The 18,198-nt window shown below is 39.5% G+C and overlaps 1 protein-coding gene across 1 annotated transcript in view; it reads right to left on the bottom strand.

Annotated features, from left to right (window-relative positions):
* The window catches only part of LOC107139954 (putative tetratricopeptide repeat protein 41), an 84,434-nt gene that overhangs the window by 62,853 nt on the left and 3,383 nt on the right, over positions 1-18,198 (bottom strand). Inside the window, 2 exon segments of the mRNA XM_015482838.2 lie at positions 3,845-4,025; positions 7,890-8,889. Coding sequence (XP_015338324.1) covers positions 3,845-4,025; positions 7,890-8,676 — 968 coding nt within the window. The 5' untranslated portion in view covers positions 8,677-8,889.

Below are 18,198 nucleotides of genomic sequence, written 5' to 3'. Positions count from 1 at the left end.
CCTTCCCTAAATAAATCCTTTATAGATACCAACCACTGACCCCAGGCCCTCCATCCAGTCCAGTAAGATGAATCCCTGCTGGGAGCCATTAGCCAAGTAGGTATGACAATTTCCTTGCCAGCGTACCCCATGTTGCAGTGACATTGAATGTAGGTGACCTTGCTCAAGGACCAAGGCGGATTAGGGTGTTCCCGGTTTAAGATAATCGTGTTTAGGGCGTTCCCAGTTTAGGTTCCAGGTTTAAGGTTTAAGATTATTCCTGCTGGGAATAGGGCGTATCCTGCTGCCTGAGTTCCCCTTGAGTTCTCACGGGATTCAGAGTATATTTTGGGAGACAGAAGCCCAGTGGAGGTGGATTTGGGCAGAGAACGTGGATTTGGGCAGAGAACGTGGATTTCCCCAGAACGTGATTGTAGACGGCTGGTGTGAGTTCGGGAATAAAGAGTTGCTGTTTGAATCTACAAGCTGTGTGGTGGCTCGTGATTGTGTGCCCAGCCAGACTGCGGCATTTGTGCCCAGCCAGACTGTGGCAAATCCCAGAGACCGAGTGCTGACCCCAGACTCCCTCCCATTTGGCCCAGTAAAATAGACCTCAAATTCCTGAGTGTCCAAGCTGACACACTCATTAATTAAGTCACCTCTCAATATAACCTACATAAACCCAGTTCCCTCCTTTGTTTGGTGGCTCAAGTGGAAAATGAGCCACCAAATTTTCATCACCCCATTCCTGCAGGAAACTCCATTCCTGAAGGTTGAAATAATCCATGAAGTTTGAATCCAGCTTGGTTCTTTTGTGCTAACAGGAGTACCATGAAGAGGACTGTTCCCAGGATTATTTGATTCACTATTGGATATTTAGTGACTATCGCAGGACATGACCATATATTGTTGAACAAGTCAATGAATTAAATGCCATAAAGCTGAATTCAGATTCAGCAAAGCAAGAGGATCAGTTCGAAGACTCACTAACATAGAAACCCTAAAGCCAGGTCATTAAATAGTTATTTCTTAAGAAGTCCATCTCCATTAATATAAATTAGGAATGAATGTTTTATTGCTTAAATTGTTTTGCCAGCAAATTTGAGTAGTGGGATTTGATTGTGTGTCCTACCTTTGCCCTCTGCTCAGTCTAACCTCAACCAATCAGCTAGAGCAAGCCAGACAAAACATTTCACATAGGTGGGTGATTGCTCTGCTTGAAAGCAGCAAAAGTCCAAGTCCGTCCAATGAACAGTGCGGCCAGAAAGACCCATCCAGTATCTCTCCAACCTCTTCCACTACCACTCTCTCTGCAACTTTGACTTCCTGTGGCTGCTGGCCTCCTTGCTATTTGCTCCAGCCTCGGGGCCTCTTCCTCTATCTGGAAGATCCTTCCAATCCATATCCACAGGGCCTGCTTCCTCACCTCTTTCTAGTAGTTATCCCAAATCGCCTTGTCACTGAGGGCTTCCCTCAGCCAACCAGGTGGCCCATTTCTCTTCAACATTTCCTTGAAGGCACTTGAAGGCATCTAAAGCTCTGTTCTTATTGCAGTATCAAAAGCTCAGGAAAATCATATTAAAAGCTCTCTTAAACTTCCATAATTAGAGCTGGAGATGTAGTTCAGCTACATGTTTTGCATATCTGTTATGTTCATTGCCTGGGTCCACAATGCAGACCTCGATGGGGGCAAAGATTTCTGTTGCTTTTGTTCCCTGTATTTAAAACAATACTTGGCACAGAGCAGGTAAAAATAAATTAACAAGAAATGCAAATCTGATGCATCGGCATACCTACGGATAGGGTCTTAATCACTACTTCTCAAGAAAAATGAAAACACTGCAAAACAATCTGTGGCTCCTTTTCAAAATGAGAACCCTGTTGGTCTATCTGGTTGTCAATGAAGACACTGCTTTGACAAGTGAATAAAACCACACTCCTCTTCTATTGACCCTTACACACTATTCAGGAACACACAGAACGGAACATTGTTCCTGAATAGCAAAGCAAGCAAAAGCTCTGCATGTTTTCACATAACTCATCTAAAAGGACTTATTTAATTGTTGTATCTTGTTGGGCCCAACAATTTAAGTTGTTCATTTGCAATAAAATTTACTAGATTTCTCATCCACACTAAAATGCTTAAAATTATAAACTAAGTGATAAATAATCCACAAACCAAAAAATTCCTTGTTTTAAAGTGAACATTTCAAGTGATTTTATTATATTCACAAATATGTCACTCTTTAATTCCAGAACCTCTACACCCATTAAGGATCATCATCCATTTCCTTCACTACCCTCATCCCCCGGCAGTCACTTAGCCAACTGTTTCTACAGGTTTGTCTCTTCAAGCTTCACATTTAAAACACATAACGGGGCTGGGGTTGTGGCTCAGTGGCAGAGCGCTCACCTAGCACGTGCAAGGCCCTGGGTTCCATCCTCAGCACCACATAAAAATAAATAAATAAATAATATTGTGTCCAACTAAAAGCTAAACATTAAAAAACACATGCACACACACACACATAACCAGTGTGCTTTTCCTGTAGTCTTAAAAATACTGATTGAGGACTGGGGTTGTAGCTCAGTGGCAGAGCGCTTGCCTTGCACATGTGCGGCACTGGGTTTGATCCTCAGCACCACATAAAAATAAATAAACAAAATAAAGGTATTATGTCCATGTATAACTAAAGAAAGATTTAAAAAAAAATAGTGTGGCTCAGTGGTGCAGCGCTTAACTAGCATGGGTGAGGCCCTGGGTTCGATCCTCAGCACCACATAAAAATAAATAAAGGTATTGTATCCAAATACAACTAAAAAAAATAAATTTTTTTAAAATAGTGATTGAATATTATGATGTAATATTAAGTCAAATAAAAAACAATAAATAAATAAAAACAATAAAGTCAAATAAATAATAAACAAAAAACTTCCTTTTGGGGTAATAAGTCACTTCCTCTTGGCATGAGTTCCCAGAATCACAAAAATGTTGGTAGCTCTGAATGGACTTCAGTGGTGTGCAGCTGAGTCTGGGAGGGTGATGGCAGAGAGCCCCTCACCATCCCAGCTACTGTGGGCTTATTTCAAACCATAAAAAGTGTACAGATAAAATGAGACCTGTGCTAAGAGCTGGAGGATGAGGATGAAAAAAGAAGACTATCCTAGGAACCTCCCTGCTTTCTAGGAATAGACCCTGAGGGACTCATAGACAATGCCAGTTTTCTTACATTGCCTTAGCTTCACAATGCCTATGGGTGGTAAAGGTGTGTCACCACCCAGAGTGGAAAGAGACATGCAGGTCTGATTATAGAAGACACTGGATAAACCAATGAAGGAGTGCATACATGGGGAACGATAACTTGATTCCTTACACATAAACATAAATAATGATATGTCCCATATCATTTTGATAAGTTCTGGTGAATATCTGAATGTAAATGTAATAATGATACACATGGAAGCCCTAAATTACATACTACTATACAAATGCAATATACATATTCTCCATTTTAGTTTCTTCTCCTTAAAGCCATTTCATTGTTCTTAGAATTACTTAGATCAATTTTGATGTATGAGAGAGAAAAGAAGGTAGGTGCTCTGCCTTCCAGCAGTTTATCATCTTCTTAAGGACACTGGAAGAAAGTATGTGAAAAACCAGAAAAGCTTTGCAAAAGCAGGGGGTACCTGATAAGGAAATCTAACCCAGGGTTAGCCTTTCTGGGGTCTCTCTTATAGGATGGGATGTCCACAGAATGGGGGAAGTGGGAGTGGACACTCTAAATTTGGAGGAATCACATTTACCAAAGCCAGGCTGTTTTGTTTGAACCCCATAAAGAAGGATTTGGATTTCTTGACATCTTACCTGAGAACAGAGACTAAATTAGAATCTGCTGCTGCATTTTTTAAGTCAAGTCCCTCATCCTTTAAGACAAATTGTTCCAAGATTTCAAAGATCCTGTTTGACTCCTTGGAAGAAACAAACGCTTGCTTGCACTTCTCAATAAACTCTTCATGATAGAAACATTCTAAGCTGTGCCTGTAGTCTTTATAATCAAAGAAATAAGTTTTAAGATCTTAGAATTATAGTTTTACATTTTCAATTGCACATGCTTTCTATAAATGCCCAATAAGGAATGTGCTCTCTGTATCTAGATCACCTTCTTTCCATGGTGGTGCCATATTTCACAGCCCATTCTGAATGTTAATGAAAGAAAACAACAGGGGTATGTCTGTGTGTCTACACATGGCAAAGCTTAGAGGAGTGCAGTATATTTCTAGGGCAAGATGCCCTAAAACAGATGACACCCATGGGTACAGCTGCAGCTCTGCCATTGGGCAGGTAGGTCCCTTAAACTCTAATAAGACGTAGAGTCAGACGATTGGATGATGTCTGGGTCCCTTGAGTTCGTATTTACTGTAAATCTAAAACCACTGCCTAATTCAAGTCAGGGGGGTTCTGGGTTGCTAAAATGCCCTCCTGTCTCTGGAGGGTGAAGGCTATTATCAATGTACATATAGGGGGAAAAAAACATAAAATAGTCTGGTAGGTTTCTAAGATACCCACCCACCTTTTGACTCCTTATTAACTTGTCTGCCCTGTGGTTCAGGTTAGTGCCAGGACAGACCTGAAGACCATAGGTCAGCTTCATGTTTCAAAATTTTTAACAGAATTTGGGATGATTGAGCTGAACTTGAACCTCACCCACTAAAGTGAGGTATCTTGAAGATCAAGTATCTCTAAGAATCAAGAGTATAAACTGATAGCAATAGCTCTACATTGTCTTATAACTACTAACTGTACAAATGGTTTATTGCTATCCTAGCTGTAGACTGTGAGATTTTGGAGGTTACGTAAATAATTTAAAGGGTATCATAGATCCAAAAGAGAATTTAGCACTTCCTTTCAGAGAATTTTTTCATAATCCACCCATTGTGTACCTTCTAATTTAGATATTTAGCCCACATACAACCCTTCAAGAATAAAATATAAAACAAGCTAACTTTTCAATAAGATCAAAAATTAAAGAGGATTGTGAGTTCAAAGCCATCCTCAGCAAAAGCGAGGCACTAAGCAACCCAGTGAGACGCTGTCTCTAAATAAAATACAAAATAGGGGCTAGGGATGTGACTCAGTGGTCGAGTGCCCAAGTTCAATCCCTGGTACAAAAAAAAAAAAAAAAAGAATACTATGGAGAAATAAGATGAACTTAACCCAAGTACACAGAAAGGCTTGATTCTTGTATGAATTAGTGAATATTAATCAATGGATGTGATGCAGATTACGATGAGTAAAATACTATTACCATTACAGACTTCAGCCAGATGTCCATGTTGTTCTGGAACCCATTTGATTATTCACTCTTATTGGCTATTTATTCTGTGACTAATGAGCCAGGCACTGTTTTTAGGTGCTTCACATGTATCATTACTCGTAAGCAGATTCTTGTCCATCTATTTTATAAAAGAAACTAAGGCTTACCAGTATTAAGTAATTTTCTCAAACTCACACAGCTTGGAACTGAAAAATCCAGGATTCTAAGACATGCCTGGAGTCAGATTCTAAAAACTTCATGCCTATAGTAAATATTTAAGATATCTTTAGGCTGCCCAACATCACTGACTCTACACTAGTTTCAGTAACAGCACTAGATCCACCATCCCAAATCTCAATTCATGTTATTAAGTTCACGACTCCACGTGCATTCCAGAGGCAGTCTATGATCAAGGATTAATTATCAGACTATCACATTTTCTTGGCACCCATGATTGAGGTTAAATACAAGCACATGGCCCAGGTTAGACCAAGAATGGCTCAGTGCTAGGAACTGAGCCAATTCTGCTGAACTTGAACCTGGAGTGCTACAGTCAACTTCAGAACAATTCTGAAGCTTCAGGAATTGAGCCAACATCAGAACAACAGAGCCAGGATGAGAAACCAAAAGATCAGAGCCTAGTGACATCATCTGAGCCACTAGTTGAAGCCTGAGCAGAACCAGACTGAATCCTGGGCTTTGCAATTATATTAGTTATAAGGTCCCTTTTTGTTGATGCCAGTTGGAGTCTCTTGCAACCAAAAGCTTTGTGACTGATAACAGTGTTTTTCCCCCAGGGTCCAGAATGATTTGGCTTATAGGCAGACTCACCTGGTTACCAAGGGTGAGATTTCTTTCTTTTTTTTTTTTTAATATTTATTTTTTAGTTGTAGTTGCACACAATATCTTTACTTATTTATTTATCTTTATGTGGTGCTGAGGATCGAACCCAGGGCCTCGCACATACTAGGTGAGCACTTTGCCGCTGAGCTACAGTCCCAGCCCAAGGGTGAGATTTCAACACCACCCCCAGCACTGAATTTGAATGACCTATGTGGGCCAATATTCTGTGACTTACCTCCTATCCATCTGCTCATATGATAAGGACTGTTGCCTGCCTGATCCCCCAAAACATTTGAGGATGTACCATCTACCACCACTTTATCTCCCTACATTAATTAGGCCCTTACATCAGTAATTCATAACCTTTTGGGGTCATGGAATCTTTTGAGATTTTGAGAATCTGATCAAAGACACAGGTCATCTTCTCACCTCCCCCCCAAATACACATGCATATAAAAATCCTATTTTTAGTGTTATTTTAAGGATGCCTCATATCCCTCCTGAGGTTTCTCTAGATGCAGATTCTCTGCTATACTTGACATTGCTCTTCCTGTTCTATCTTGGCACATGTCCTCAAGACACCATTTTCAAAAATAAAGTTAATCAAGGGCTGGGATTGTGGCTCAGTGGTAGAGCGCTCGCCTAGCACAGGCGGGACCCGGGTTCGATCCTCAGCACCACATAAAAATAAAGGCATTGTTTAAAAAAAAAATAAAAATAAAGTTAATCATTTCATTTAGAAGCAATCTGATATGAGGTAGTGCTTCATCAAACTTCAGCACCCATACAATCTCCTGATCATCATGTTAAAATGCAAATTTTAATTCAGTAGACCTAAAATGGTACCTGAGATTCTGCATTTCTATCAATCTCCCAGGGTTGACAGTTCATGGATTACACGCTGAAGAGTATAGATAAAGAAGAACAGGCATGGATCTTAGAATCAGAGAGATGTGGGTTCAAATCTTGGATTGGTCATTTATGTGATATGGGCAAGTCATTTGACCACTATATATAGCAGGTTTCATTTGCTCATCTGCAAAACCAGAATTATTATTCCTGCCTTGCAGAGGTAAACTTTAAGGATGAAATGTGATTATATACACAAACCACCAACTAATGAAAGCTCTCTTTCCTTTGACTCAGGGTTTCTCCACGTTCACATTGTTGACATTTTAGGCTGGATACATGTTTATTCTGGAGGGCTGTCCTGTGCACTGGAGAATGGTTAGCACCCCTCGCCTCTACCTACTAGAGGCCAGTATCTCTCCCCCAATTAGGACCACCAAAAATGTCTCCAGATAAGATCAAACGTCTGGCAGGGAGGGGACAAAATTGGCAATAGTCAAGAACTTCTGCTCTAGATCTACACATTAACTGCCAGATATTCTGGGTCTTCTCTGAGCTCTTTAACTTCCTAACTATTCTTCCATGACCCATCATTAGCTCCCATTTTCAGTTTCAAAAATCTTCAAAATTAAAAAATAGGGCTGGGGTTATAGCTCAGTCACAGAACACTTGCCTCGCACGTGTGAGACACTGGGTTGGATCTTCAGCACCACGCAAAAATAAATAAACAAAATAAAGATATTGTACCCATATATAACTAAAAAATATTTTTTTTAAATGAAAAAATATGTATTGCATAAAATGGATAATATTAAATGCTTAAGGAATGTTTTCAATCATTTAAAAAATTTTTTCCTAGGAAGACATACAAAACATTAACCTGTGTTAATCACATTCACTCACCTATATTTTTGATCATTAAAGTGACTGGGTTAAGTTTTTCTATCACAAACAACCAGTCCTTGAAAACCAGTTCCCCCAACTCTTGGAGATCTTTATAAAATCTGATGGGAAGCCCTTTACTAATGATCTTGGCCTTAAGTCTTCCAATCTTCAATTTTTCCTCTTCATTCATCAGAGCACCTGAGGACAGACTCTCCTCCTCTTCCCCACTTAATATCTTCAGCAGCGTGGTCCTAGTCCTGAAATAAAAATATTGAAATTGTGACTGGTTCCGAAATGCTGCCTGGGTGATCTCAAACTCCATCAGGCTGCAGTTGGGAGTCTCTAGGACCCAAGGATAACCATTTTTTGCAGCAACATAAAGATTCTGTTCTGGTTTGGATAAATTTGATAGGTCTTTTGCTTTGGAGAACATGAAAGGTGAGTGGTCAGGAAGGAAGTCCCCATAGGTCTGACCCAACATGCAGATGAAGAAGGGAAAGCAGCTGTTCACATAGTCAAGACAGAGCTTCAGCTGCTGGGAGAGGAGACAGCAACCCTGTCTATACAAGTTGGCCGGCAAGGACTTCTGGGCCTTCAAGACTGACCACCTCAGGTCCACAGGTTTGAAGTATGTACCCCGGGAATTGCAGAGTTCATTAAGCTGAGGGAAGATGTTGGTTGCCAAAAAGTTCCTCTCTTCTTGAAAATCATTCAGAGTGGAGCAGATGTAAGGCCGAATGGGCATCTGGGGCTTTACATTGAATTGGGCATCTCTTTCTACATTCTCATTTGCCTTCTGGTTCATTTTCCTTTGCTCGGGGAGGATATCACATTCAAATCAGGACAGTTTGCATCCTGGGGTGGCCTCCAGCCCTCACTGCTCTTAGGTCTTTCTCCTAATGATGTTTGCTAGAAAAAGATGGCAATCTTTCCCCAAGGTAGTTCGTGAGGATCATCATTTGAGGATGAGAGATGCCTACCATTTGAAGGTCAGGAAAAAAAATCTTGATTGTTAGGACTGAAAAAGAAAAAACATTCATTTTAGAGTTCCAAGTAGCTCCTATCTCCCCACTTCCCTGAAAGCTCTTACTAAAGAACTGAGCACAACAAGATGAGAGGGTGCTGACACAGGCCTCCCTCCCCCCAGTCTCCCATTCACCTCCCCAGGGGTTCTTCACCTAACTGCCACTTTTGCCCCATATGTTAAAGGAAGAGAAGTCCAGAAAAGGAGCCTAATGTGTTTAGGAGCAGAATAAACCAAGGAAGATTCATGACTGTGACCAGAAGCAAGAACGAAAACAGGTATAAAGTTGAAGTCAGCACAGGAAAAACAAATCAAAAGTATCAAGACCAAGAATGTGGCTGGCAGATGAGAGGAAGTCTGACTCCAGGAACCCGTGATTTTTTTTTTTTAATCTTAAATTTTACAGGCTCACACAACATTCCATTCACCTACATGGGCTAGAATTTAATTCCACTGAGTTAATGGAAAAACACACAGCCTCTAACAACATCATTATGCTTGCGAGATGTTTAAAAAAAAAAAAAACAAGATAAAGAAAACTACCTGGTTTTATAAGCTTTTCCTTGGTACAACTCATTTCCATACCAAATGTTGCTTTTCTGGTTATGTTTGTTGCTTTTACTTGTGGAAGAACACATGATGTTATAAGCATTTGGCAATTTTTTTAAAAGCACAGTACTGTTTTTAAAAATGTTAACCCTAGGGCTGGGGTCGTGGCTCAGTGCTAGAGGGTTTGCCTAGCATGTGTGAGGCACTGGGTTTGATCCCCGGCACCACATAAAAATTAAAAGAAAAGGAAAAAAAAAAAAGGTATTCTGTCCATCTACGACATAAAAAAAAAAAAAAAAAAAAAAAAAAGTATTAACCCTAGCCAGGCACAGTGGCATATGCCTGTAATCCTAGGGGCTTGGGAGGCTGATACAAGAGGATCACAAGTTCAAAGCCAGCCTCAGCAACAGGGAGGCACTAAGCAACTCAGTGAAACTCTGTCTCTAAATAAAATACAAAATAGGGGTGGGGATGTGGTTGAGTGCCCCTGCGTTCAATCCCAGGTATCAAAAAAAAGCATTAACCCTTTTGCATTGAATTGTCTCAACAATCCTATGACAGAAAATAACAGCATTCCTACTTTATAGATGAAGAAACAAAAAGTTCAAGCAGGATAAGCAACAGGTCCAAAGTCATTCAGGTAGAAATGGAGAGCCAGGATCTTAACCCAGCTCAGCCTGATTCCAGAACATGAACATGATAATGCCATCATATGACAGAGATAAGACTCTGTCATGAAAATCCATAAACTCATTTTTTGGAAATGGGGCAGAAAACCCTATCCTATGAGCAATATTATAATAAATAGGTGACAATTCAGAAAAAAAAATAATTTTTAAACACAATCTTACACCATTTTACCAAAAAAGCTCTAAAAAATGACAGAATAAACATCATGGGTTTTTTTTAATAGACCTCTCACTATCATGTAGGAAACTAGAGATAGGTTATTGGCCCTTGCAAAAAGTCACCTTCTGCCATGGTGGTACACACCAGTAATCCTAGCTATTTGGAAGGCCGAGGCAGGAAGATCATAAGTTCAAAGCTAGCCTCAGGAATTTAGTGAGTCCCTAAACAGCTTATTGAGACCTCCTCTCAAATTTAAAAAAAATAATAATAAAATTAAAACTAAAAAAGGGCTGGGGATGCAGTTCAGTGAAAAGCACCCTGGGTTACATTCTCATTACCAAGAAAAAAAAAATTATCAGAAGAAAAAAATCAGTGAACTTGAAAACATAAGAACAAAAAATATGTAAACTGAAGTACATTTCACATACCAAACAAAAATACCAAAAGAAACCAAGTAAAGCCTCAATAATGAGGGGCAATATCAAGTGGTTCTCAACTTGGAGACCCAGAAGGAGGGGAGAAAGAGGAAAGGACAGAAAAACAATACTTGAAGAAACAACTGCTAAAAAAAATGCCGAACATTATGAAAACTGTGCACCCATGGATTCTACAAAGCTCAATTCTAAGCAGAATAAATGTAAAATCATGCAAAAGAACACCACAATTGAAGGCCTATAAAAAGCAGTGATTTTTAAAAATTTTTTAGTGTTGATGGACCTTTATTTTATTCATGTATTTATATGCAGTGCTGAGAATTGAACCCAGTGACTCGCACATGTGAGGCAAGCGCTCTACCACTGAGCCACAACCCCAGTCCCAAAAAGCAGTGATTTTAAAAAATCTATAAAACAGCAAGACAAAACAAAGCCATGCTATCTAGGGACTTCTATGGATCCAGGCTGATAATGGAAAACTCTTAACAGGCCCTTGGCCTCAGCAGTGCATAAAGAGCCAGGCTTCACCTTGCTCCTCCCATGCAATAAAAGGCTTAAACCCTGAAAATTCTAGATATTTATAGACTCTGGGAGATTCTGTTGAGAAGGCCTTGGTAGATTCCCGCAGGAAAGCAAGACAAACTTCCGTGCTTCCCTCCTGGGGGCCCACAGCCACACCCCAGATCTGCAGGTCTCAGAGATCTTCATCCTAACTGGGGAAATAATAAAGTATACCAAAAGCCTCTGGGGTGTTTCCTTTCTTCCTTGGGATGCAGAAATCCAAAAGATTGCTCCAACCACCCTAATAATGAGAACAACTATAAAATTAAAAATTTTCTGGAGCTGATCAGAGACCTGAGGTCCTAAGGTAAACAAGTAACTTGGAATCAAAAGAGGGACAGGTCCCTTCAAGGACAGTTGGGACACAAACTGGTGGTGGAGCATAGGAGAAAAGCTACCGTAAAATCAAGTAAGAAAACATCAACAAAAAAAAATGTTAATTTCTAAGGAATTAAAGGCCAAGAGTGGGCTAGTCCAAGGGTGTGGCATAGCAGGAGTCCATATGTAGGGAAGCTCACAGGCTGTGTCCCATGAGAGAAAAAAAAACTAAGGACAAGATAGGAGACCAGACGGAGCACCAGGCCCATAGGAAGTGATTGGCAGGTGCTGTGGAACAGCAAGAACCCTGCTCACATCCCCAGACCTCTCCTTACACAAAGCATAAGCCAATGGGAGAAGAGCACAGTTTCTGGAACCACTGCCAACTGCAACTGGGGAAAGAGAGAGGGAAAAGTCCTCTAACCCTTGGGGAGAAGCAGGAAACCATCTTGAGCTCAGAACACGGTGCTGATGCCAAGAGATTTAACACGCCTCCCAGAGCGGCAGGAGAACACACACAGAGTTGGGATACCTGGGGGAGGCGGGCAGAAACCCTGAAAAGAGCCTTCCCCCCAGCGCCAAAGTACTCCGGCCAGTCTCACCCAGAGAGGCCAAAGACAATAGTGAGCGCCCCCTCCAGCTGGTGGAGTCAGCACCAAGTAACGCCAAACAGCAGTCTACCAGAGCAGGAGGAAGACCAGGAGCTCAGAGCGGGGACTGGGCAAGGTGAACCTGGGGAGAGCTGGAAGCGAAGAGCTGACTGCAGCTCTCAGAAAAAAAACAAACAAACGCTGTTACCCTACAAAAAGGTGGCAGCAGCTCAGCACTGGAGGAATCTGAGGCCTCAGCTGGATGGAAGGTCTCAACGGGACAATGAAAGCTAAACCGGATCAATCCTAACAGCATTGACTCAACTCTCACACTCACAGATTGATCAAAACAAGACCCAGGGATTAATATAATCTATCTTACTATATTAGTCACCTTTTCATTGCTGTGACCAAAATACCAGACAAGAACAACTTACAGGAGGAAGTTTATTTTGGGCTCACAATTTTGGAGATTCGGTCCATAGTCGACTAACTCCACTGCTCTCCACCCGAGGGGAGGCAGAACATCAGGGCAGGAGGGCCCAGCAGAAGGAAGCTACTCCACTCATGGCAGGGAGGAAGCAGAGAACGTGGGGGGAAGCAACCACTGGGAAGTTGCACCCCTCCAGGACATATCCCCAGGGACATCTCCTCCAGCCATGCCCCACCTGCCCACAATTACCACCCACTTAGTACATCCAAACTAGGATGGACCAATTTGGTTAGGTTCTCGTAATCTAATCACTGCACCTCTGAATATTCCTTAACACGAGCTTTTGAGAGACACCTCATATCCAAACTGTAACACTGAGCCTCAACTAGTTCTAATACAATGTCTAGATTTCAATTTAAAAATCATGGACATACAAATATGCTATAAGAAAACAAATCCATCAGTGCCAAGTAGGGTGGCACATGCACGTAACCCCAGCTACTTGGGAAGCTGAGGCAGGAGGATCATAAGTTTAAGACTAGCCTCAGCACCTTAGCAAAATCCTGTCTCAAAATAATATTTTAAAAACTGGGAATATTGCTCAGTGGTAGAGCACTTCCCCAGCACATATGGGGCCCTAGTTCAATCCCAGTACAGAAAAAAACACAAAATATCCATATTCAATAGATATATCGATCCACAGAACCATACTCAGACATGATCCAGATGTTGACCCTTTCAGACAAGTTTTGAGTAGCTATGATTAAAAGGTTTTTAAAAATCTATGAAAAAGATGTAACACATGCATAAATAGATGTAAATTTTCAGTAAAAAGATGGAAACTATGAAAGAGAATAAGATGGAAATACTAGCCAGGCACTGTGGCACATGCCTATAAGGTCAGCGGCTCACCAGGCTGAGTCAGGGGGATTCCAAGTTCAAGGCCAGTCTCAGAAACTTAGAGGCCCTGTCGCAAAATAAAAAAATAAAAAAAATAAAAAGTGCTGGGATATAGCTCAGTACTAGAGCACTCCAAGTCCCAGTATTACTCCCCCCCCACAAAAAAGGATATATCAGAAAGAAAAAAAACATGTCAGAGATAAAGAATTCCTTCATTAACCTTATTTAAAGACTAAATACAGTAGAAGAAAGAATCAGTGAGCACACCGATTTGAAGAAAAAGCAGCTAAGAATTTCCCCAAAATAATGAAAGACATCAAACCACCAACCTAAGTATCTCAGATAAACTTGAGCAATATGAACACTCAAAAAATAAATAAAAAGAGGAAAATAAATAAAACACCTAGACAACATCACACAGAGAAAAAAAATTACAGAGGATTTATTATAAGACTACACAAGCTCTAAGATAAGTGAGCAATTTATTTAAAGTACAACACTAAAAGAGGAAAAAATGGCCAACCCAGAGTCCTATCAAAAATAAATGAAGGGAAACTAGGACTTTTTCAGACACACAGGAGTGACTGCTAGCAGGCCTGGGCTATGATAAATGCTAAAGGAGGCCCAATAGAGCAGGATGTGATGCCGACAGAAACTTGGATCTGCCCAAAATAATAAAGAGTTCTGAAATGGTAAAAATGAAAGACATTTTTCTTATATTGATCACTCCAAAAATAACTAACAGTTGAAGAAAAAAGAAACAGGCATAGTACACTGTGAGGTTTATGACACACATAGAGGTAAAAGGCAAGAAGCACAGAACACGAGAGTGGGCTTGAGGAGGGCTTGTCTAAGGTTCCTGTACTACACACAAGATGGCACAATATAGAAAGGCAGGCAGCAGTAAATGAAAGATGTACATTGCAAACCCTGGGGTGACTAATAAATGCCCTAAGAAGGGACATAACCAATGAGCCAATAGCAGAGATAAATTGGAAATAATAAGTACCAAAAAACGAAGAAAAAGAGAACAAAACAAAACAATGAAACTCAGCTAGGGGCTGGGGTGTAGCCTAGTAGGTGAGGTACTGGGTTTGATCCTCAGCACCATGTAAAGAAAAATGAATAAAATAAAGGTATGGTGTCCGTCTATAACTAAAAATACTTCAAAAAAAAAAAAAAACTGCTGGGACAAATTTCAGGAAACAAATAACAAGATGGCAGACTTAAATGCAATAAAATAATTAATTAAATCAAACATAAATAAGTACAACTTAAAGAGATTGTCAGATAAGACAGATAAGATTAAAAAAAAAAGCAAAGACTCTAATATCTGTTGCTTAGAAGAAATACCCTCTAAATGTGAAGAGATAGATAAAATCAATGGAAAAGGCTGGAGCCACGTGCAGTGGGGGTGCACAGCTGTAGTCCCAGCTCCTTGGGAGGCTGAGGCAGGAGGATCACTTGATCCTAGGTGGGTGTTCTAGGCCAGGCTCAGCAACACAGTGAGACCTCATCAAAAAAAAAAAAAAAAGAAGGGGGGATAGAAACGGATATACTATTCAAATACACCAACAAAGTAGCCTGATGGGACTCTATTATAAATATTATTTTTAAAAATATTTTTATTTTTTAGTTTTTAGATGGACACAATATCTTCATTTTATTTTTATGTGGTGCTGAGGATCGAACCCAGTGCCTCACGCATGCCAGGCGAGCACGCTACCACTTGAGCCACATCCCGAGCCCCTAAATATTATAATTATATAGTAATTATTATATCATTATTCATAAAAAAAAGACTCTGGGACAAGGCAAAGACAAGTGACATAGCATAATGATAACTCATAGGTCAAAGAGGAAGTAAAACAAATTAGAATGGTGACAGAAAGTCACTCATTTGTCACCTGTTGCAGATTTGGGGAGGAAATAAATAGGAAGAGGCACAGGTGATCCCTTTGGGCCAATGGAAATGTTCCATATCTTAATTATAGTGGTGGTAACACAGGGATAGACATTCATCAAAGCTTATGACTTGAACACTTAAATTCTGCCAAAGTAAACTTGGTTCTTTAAAAATCTGAGACCACACAGCAAAGGTAAAATGCTTATAAATAAGTATTTTATGGAAAGGAATAATAATGGACCATAACAATAACAGTGTTAATATAATATTACTAAAGATGGGAAACAGCACAGTATAAAGGCCAAAGGTCCAAGCTCGGAAGACCCAATTCTTTGGATTCAAGTCCTTACAAGTAAATTTCTTAAATTCACTGTGCTTCAGTCTCCTATCTGTAAAATAGAGATAACATTATATCAGAGTGGTAGAAGTTAAGCTACTAAATACACAATGTTTAAGACACTGCCTAGGTTGGGCTGGGGATGTGGCTCAAGCGGTAGCGCGCTCGCCTGGCATGCGTGCGGCCCGGGTTCGATCCTCAGCACCACATACAGACAAAGATGTTGTGTCCGCCAAATACTAAAAAATAAATATTAAAAAAAAAAAAAATTCTTTTTTTAAAAAAAAAAAAAAAAAAAAAGACACTGCCTAGGAAGAAACAATATTTACTCCTATTATTAAAGTGAATGCACACAAGAAAGAAAAGTTCAGAATAACAAATATAGCAGCTATTTTAAAATGTGAGATTATGGCAAAATTGCTTCTGTAATCAATTACTACATAATTAAAATCTAAAATTAAAAAATTATTATCTCTATATCCTGCTTCACAACTGCTGATAGTCTTTCCAATTTTTGCAGGGCAGGGAGAGTGATTAACTGAAAAACATTAAAAGCAAAAAGACCTAAATGAAGAAAACAATTGTTTTTGAGTAGACAGAAGAAACAAAAAGTAGGGCATGACTTTTTATATTTTTTTATAATAATTTAAACAGAAAAAATGTTGCTAGAAATTTTTTGTTACTAAAGGGAAAATCCTTATCATATAGCATTGATCATATGCATTAAAACCAATGTGATTAAATTCTAGTTCTCTTTTTATTGAAAAGGAAAATTAACTTTTGGAGAGATATTGAAGACAAACTTGTACCAAACTGACTTTCTCTTGGTATACTAAGAAAGATTGACACAGAATTGAAAGGATTCTACTTTTTTTTTTAAATATATATTTTTTAGTTTTAGGTGGACACAATATCTTTTTTTAATATTTATTTTTTTAAATGTAGATGGACACAACACAATGCCTTTTATTTTTATATGGTGCTGAGGATCGAACCTGGGTCCCACCCATGCTAGGCGAGTGCACTACCACTTGAGCCACATCCCCAACCCTACTTCTTTAAAAAAAAAAAAAAAAAAAGTATTTATTTTTTAGTTTTAGTCAGACACAATATCTTTATTTTACTTATTTATTTTTATGTAGTGCTGAAGATTGAACCCAGGGCCTCATACGTGCTAGGCAAGTAATCTACTGCTGAGCCACAACCCCATCCCAAAGGATTCTACTTCTGCACTAGGGGAGTCAATGCTATTTATGCTCTCATCTACCTGATGGTAGCAAGTGACATCACTGTGGCACCTCCATGTTGTGAGGTACACTTTCAGAGGCTGAGTGTGGATTTTGCAGTTACTTAAATCCTGTCTTGGGGTCTGACTCCAACATTAATTTTTGCAGCAGTAATAGCAGGCCTTAAATAATAAGTATCTTGTAAACTTTTTCTTTTTAAATTCCTCTTCTAACACTGCCAGGCTGAACTTCTCATTAAGAAATATCCTTCCAACATATTTCTGAATCAAGTTATCATTGTTAATTTAAATTTTAGAATTGCAAAGAAAATATTAAATATTGGAGATGGATAACCAGTCAAGGCTAGCATCACTTATGAAATAAACTATCTTTCCCCTGAATTGAAGTCTCACTCTTGTCACATACTAAATTGAAACAACTTATTTTTGGTTCTTTTTTGTTGTATTCATTTGTTTGTATATTCAAATTTGATTAGACATTGATCTTTTTTTTTTTTTTTTTGACTGGACTGAATCTAAAGTCTCTTCCCCTTCTTCCTATATTTGGAGAAATTCCCAACTTATGATTCTGAGCCCATCTCTCTTGAGGGAAGCTGAACCCAGGGCCATGTCCAACCTTTTCCAGCTTTCTCTGCAATTAGGGTGTGGTAGCAGCTGGCCTCCAAATCAACCCCAGTGATCTCTGACTGCCAGTATTCACACCCTTGCATAACCCTCCCTCTCCCTGAGTAGACTTATTGCAAAAATGACCACCTGTGATTTCTGAGCTTGGTTATGAGTCATCAGAGCTCCTGCAGGGTTCTGGGTCTTGGATCCAGCCCTTCTCAAGCCTCTAGATGTGACTTATGCCTTGGCCAACATCTTGACTGCAAGCTCCTGAGAAACTGAGCCAGAAGTACCAGCTAAGTATTCCTAGATTCCTGATATACAGACACCGTGTGAGACAATTAATGTGTATGGTTCTAAGCTGCAAGCTTGAGATAATCTGCTACACAGCAATAGATAATACATAGGTTATGGAACTTGACCCAAGTTCCTTTATTTTATATTCTTTGATATTCTATTGTTTTCTTCATATTCAAACTAAGTCTTTATTATCCCTATATATTTTATGTTTTGCCTCTTACATGAAAAATTTTAAAATTTCCATTTCTGTGTTATTTGCAAATTAGAACAAGAC

This window comes from Marmota marmota, unplaced genomic scaffold (genome assembly GCF_001458135.2).
Source record: "Marmota marmota marmota unplaced genomic scaffold, marMar, whole genome shotgun sequence".
Classification (NCBI taxonomy): Eukaryota; Metazoa; Chordata; class Mammalia; order Rodentia; family Sciuridae; genus Marmota; species Marmota marmota.
The sequence above is the reverse complement of the archived record's forward strand: the minus strand, read 5'-3'. Positions and strand labels throughout refer to the sequence as shown.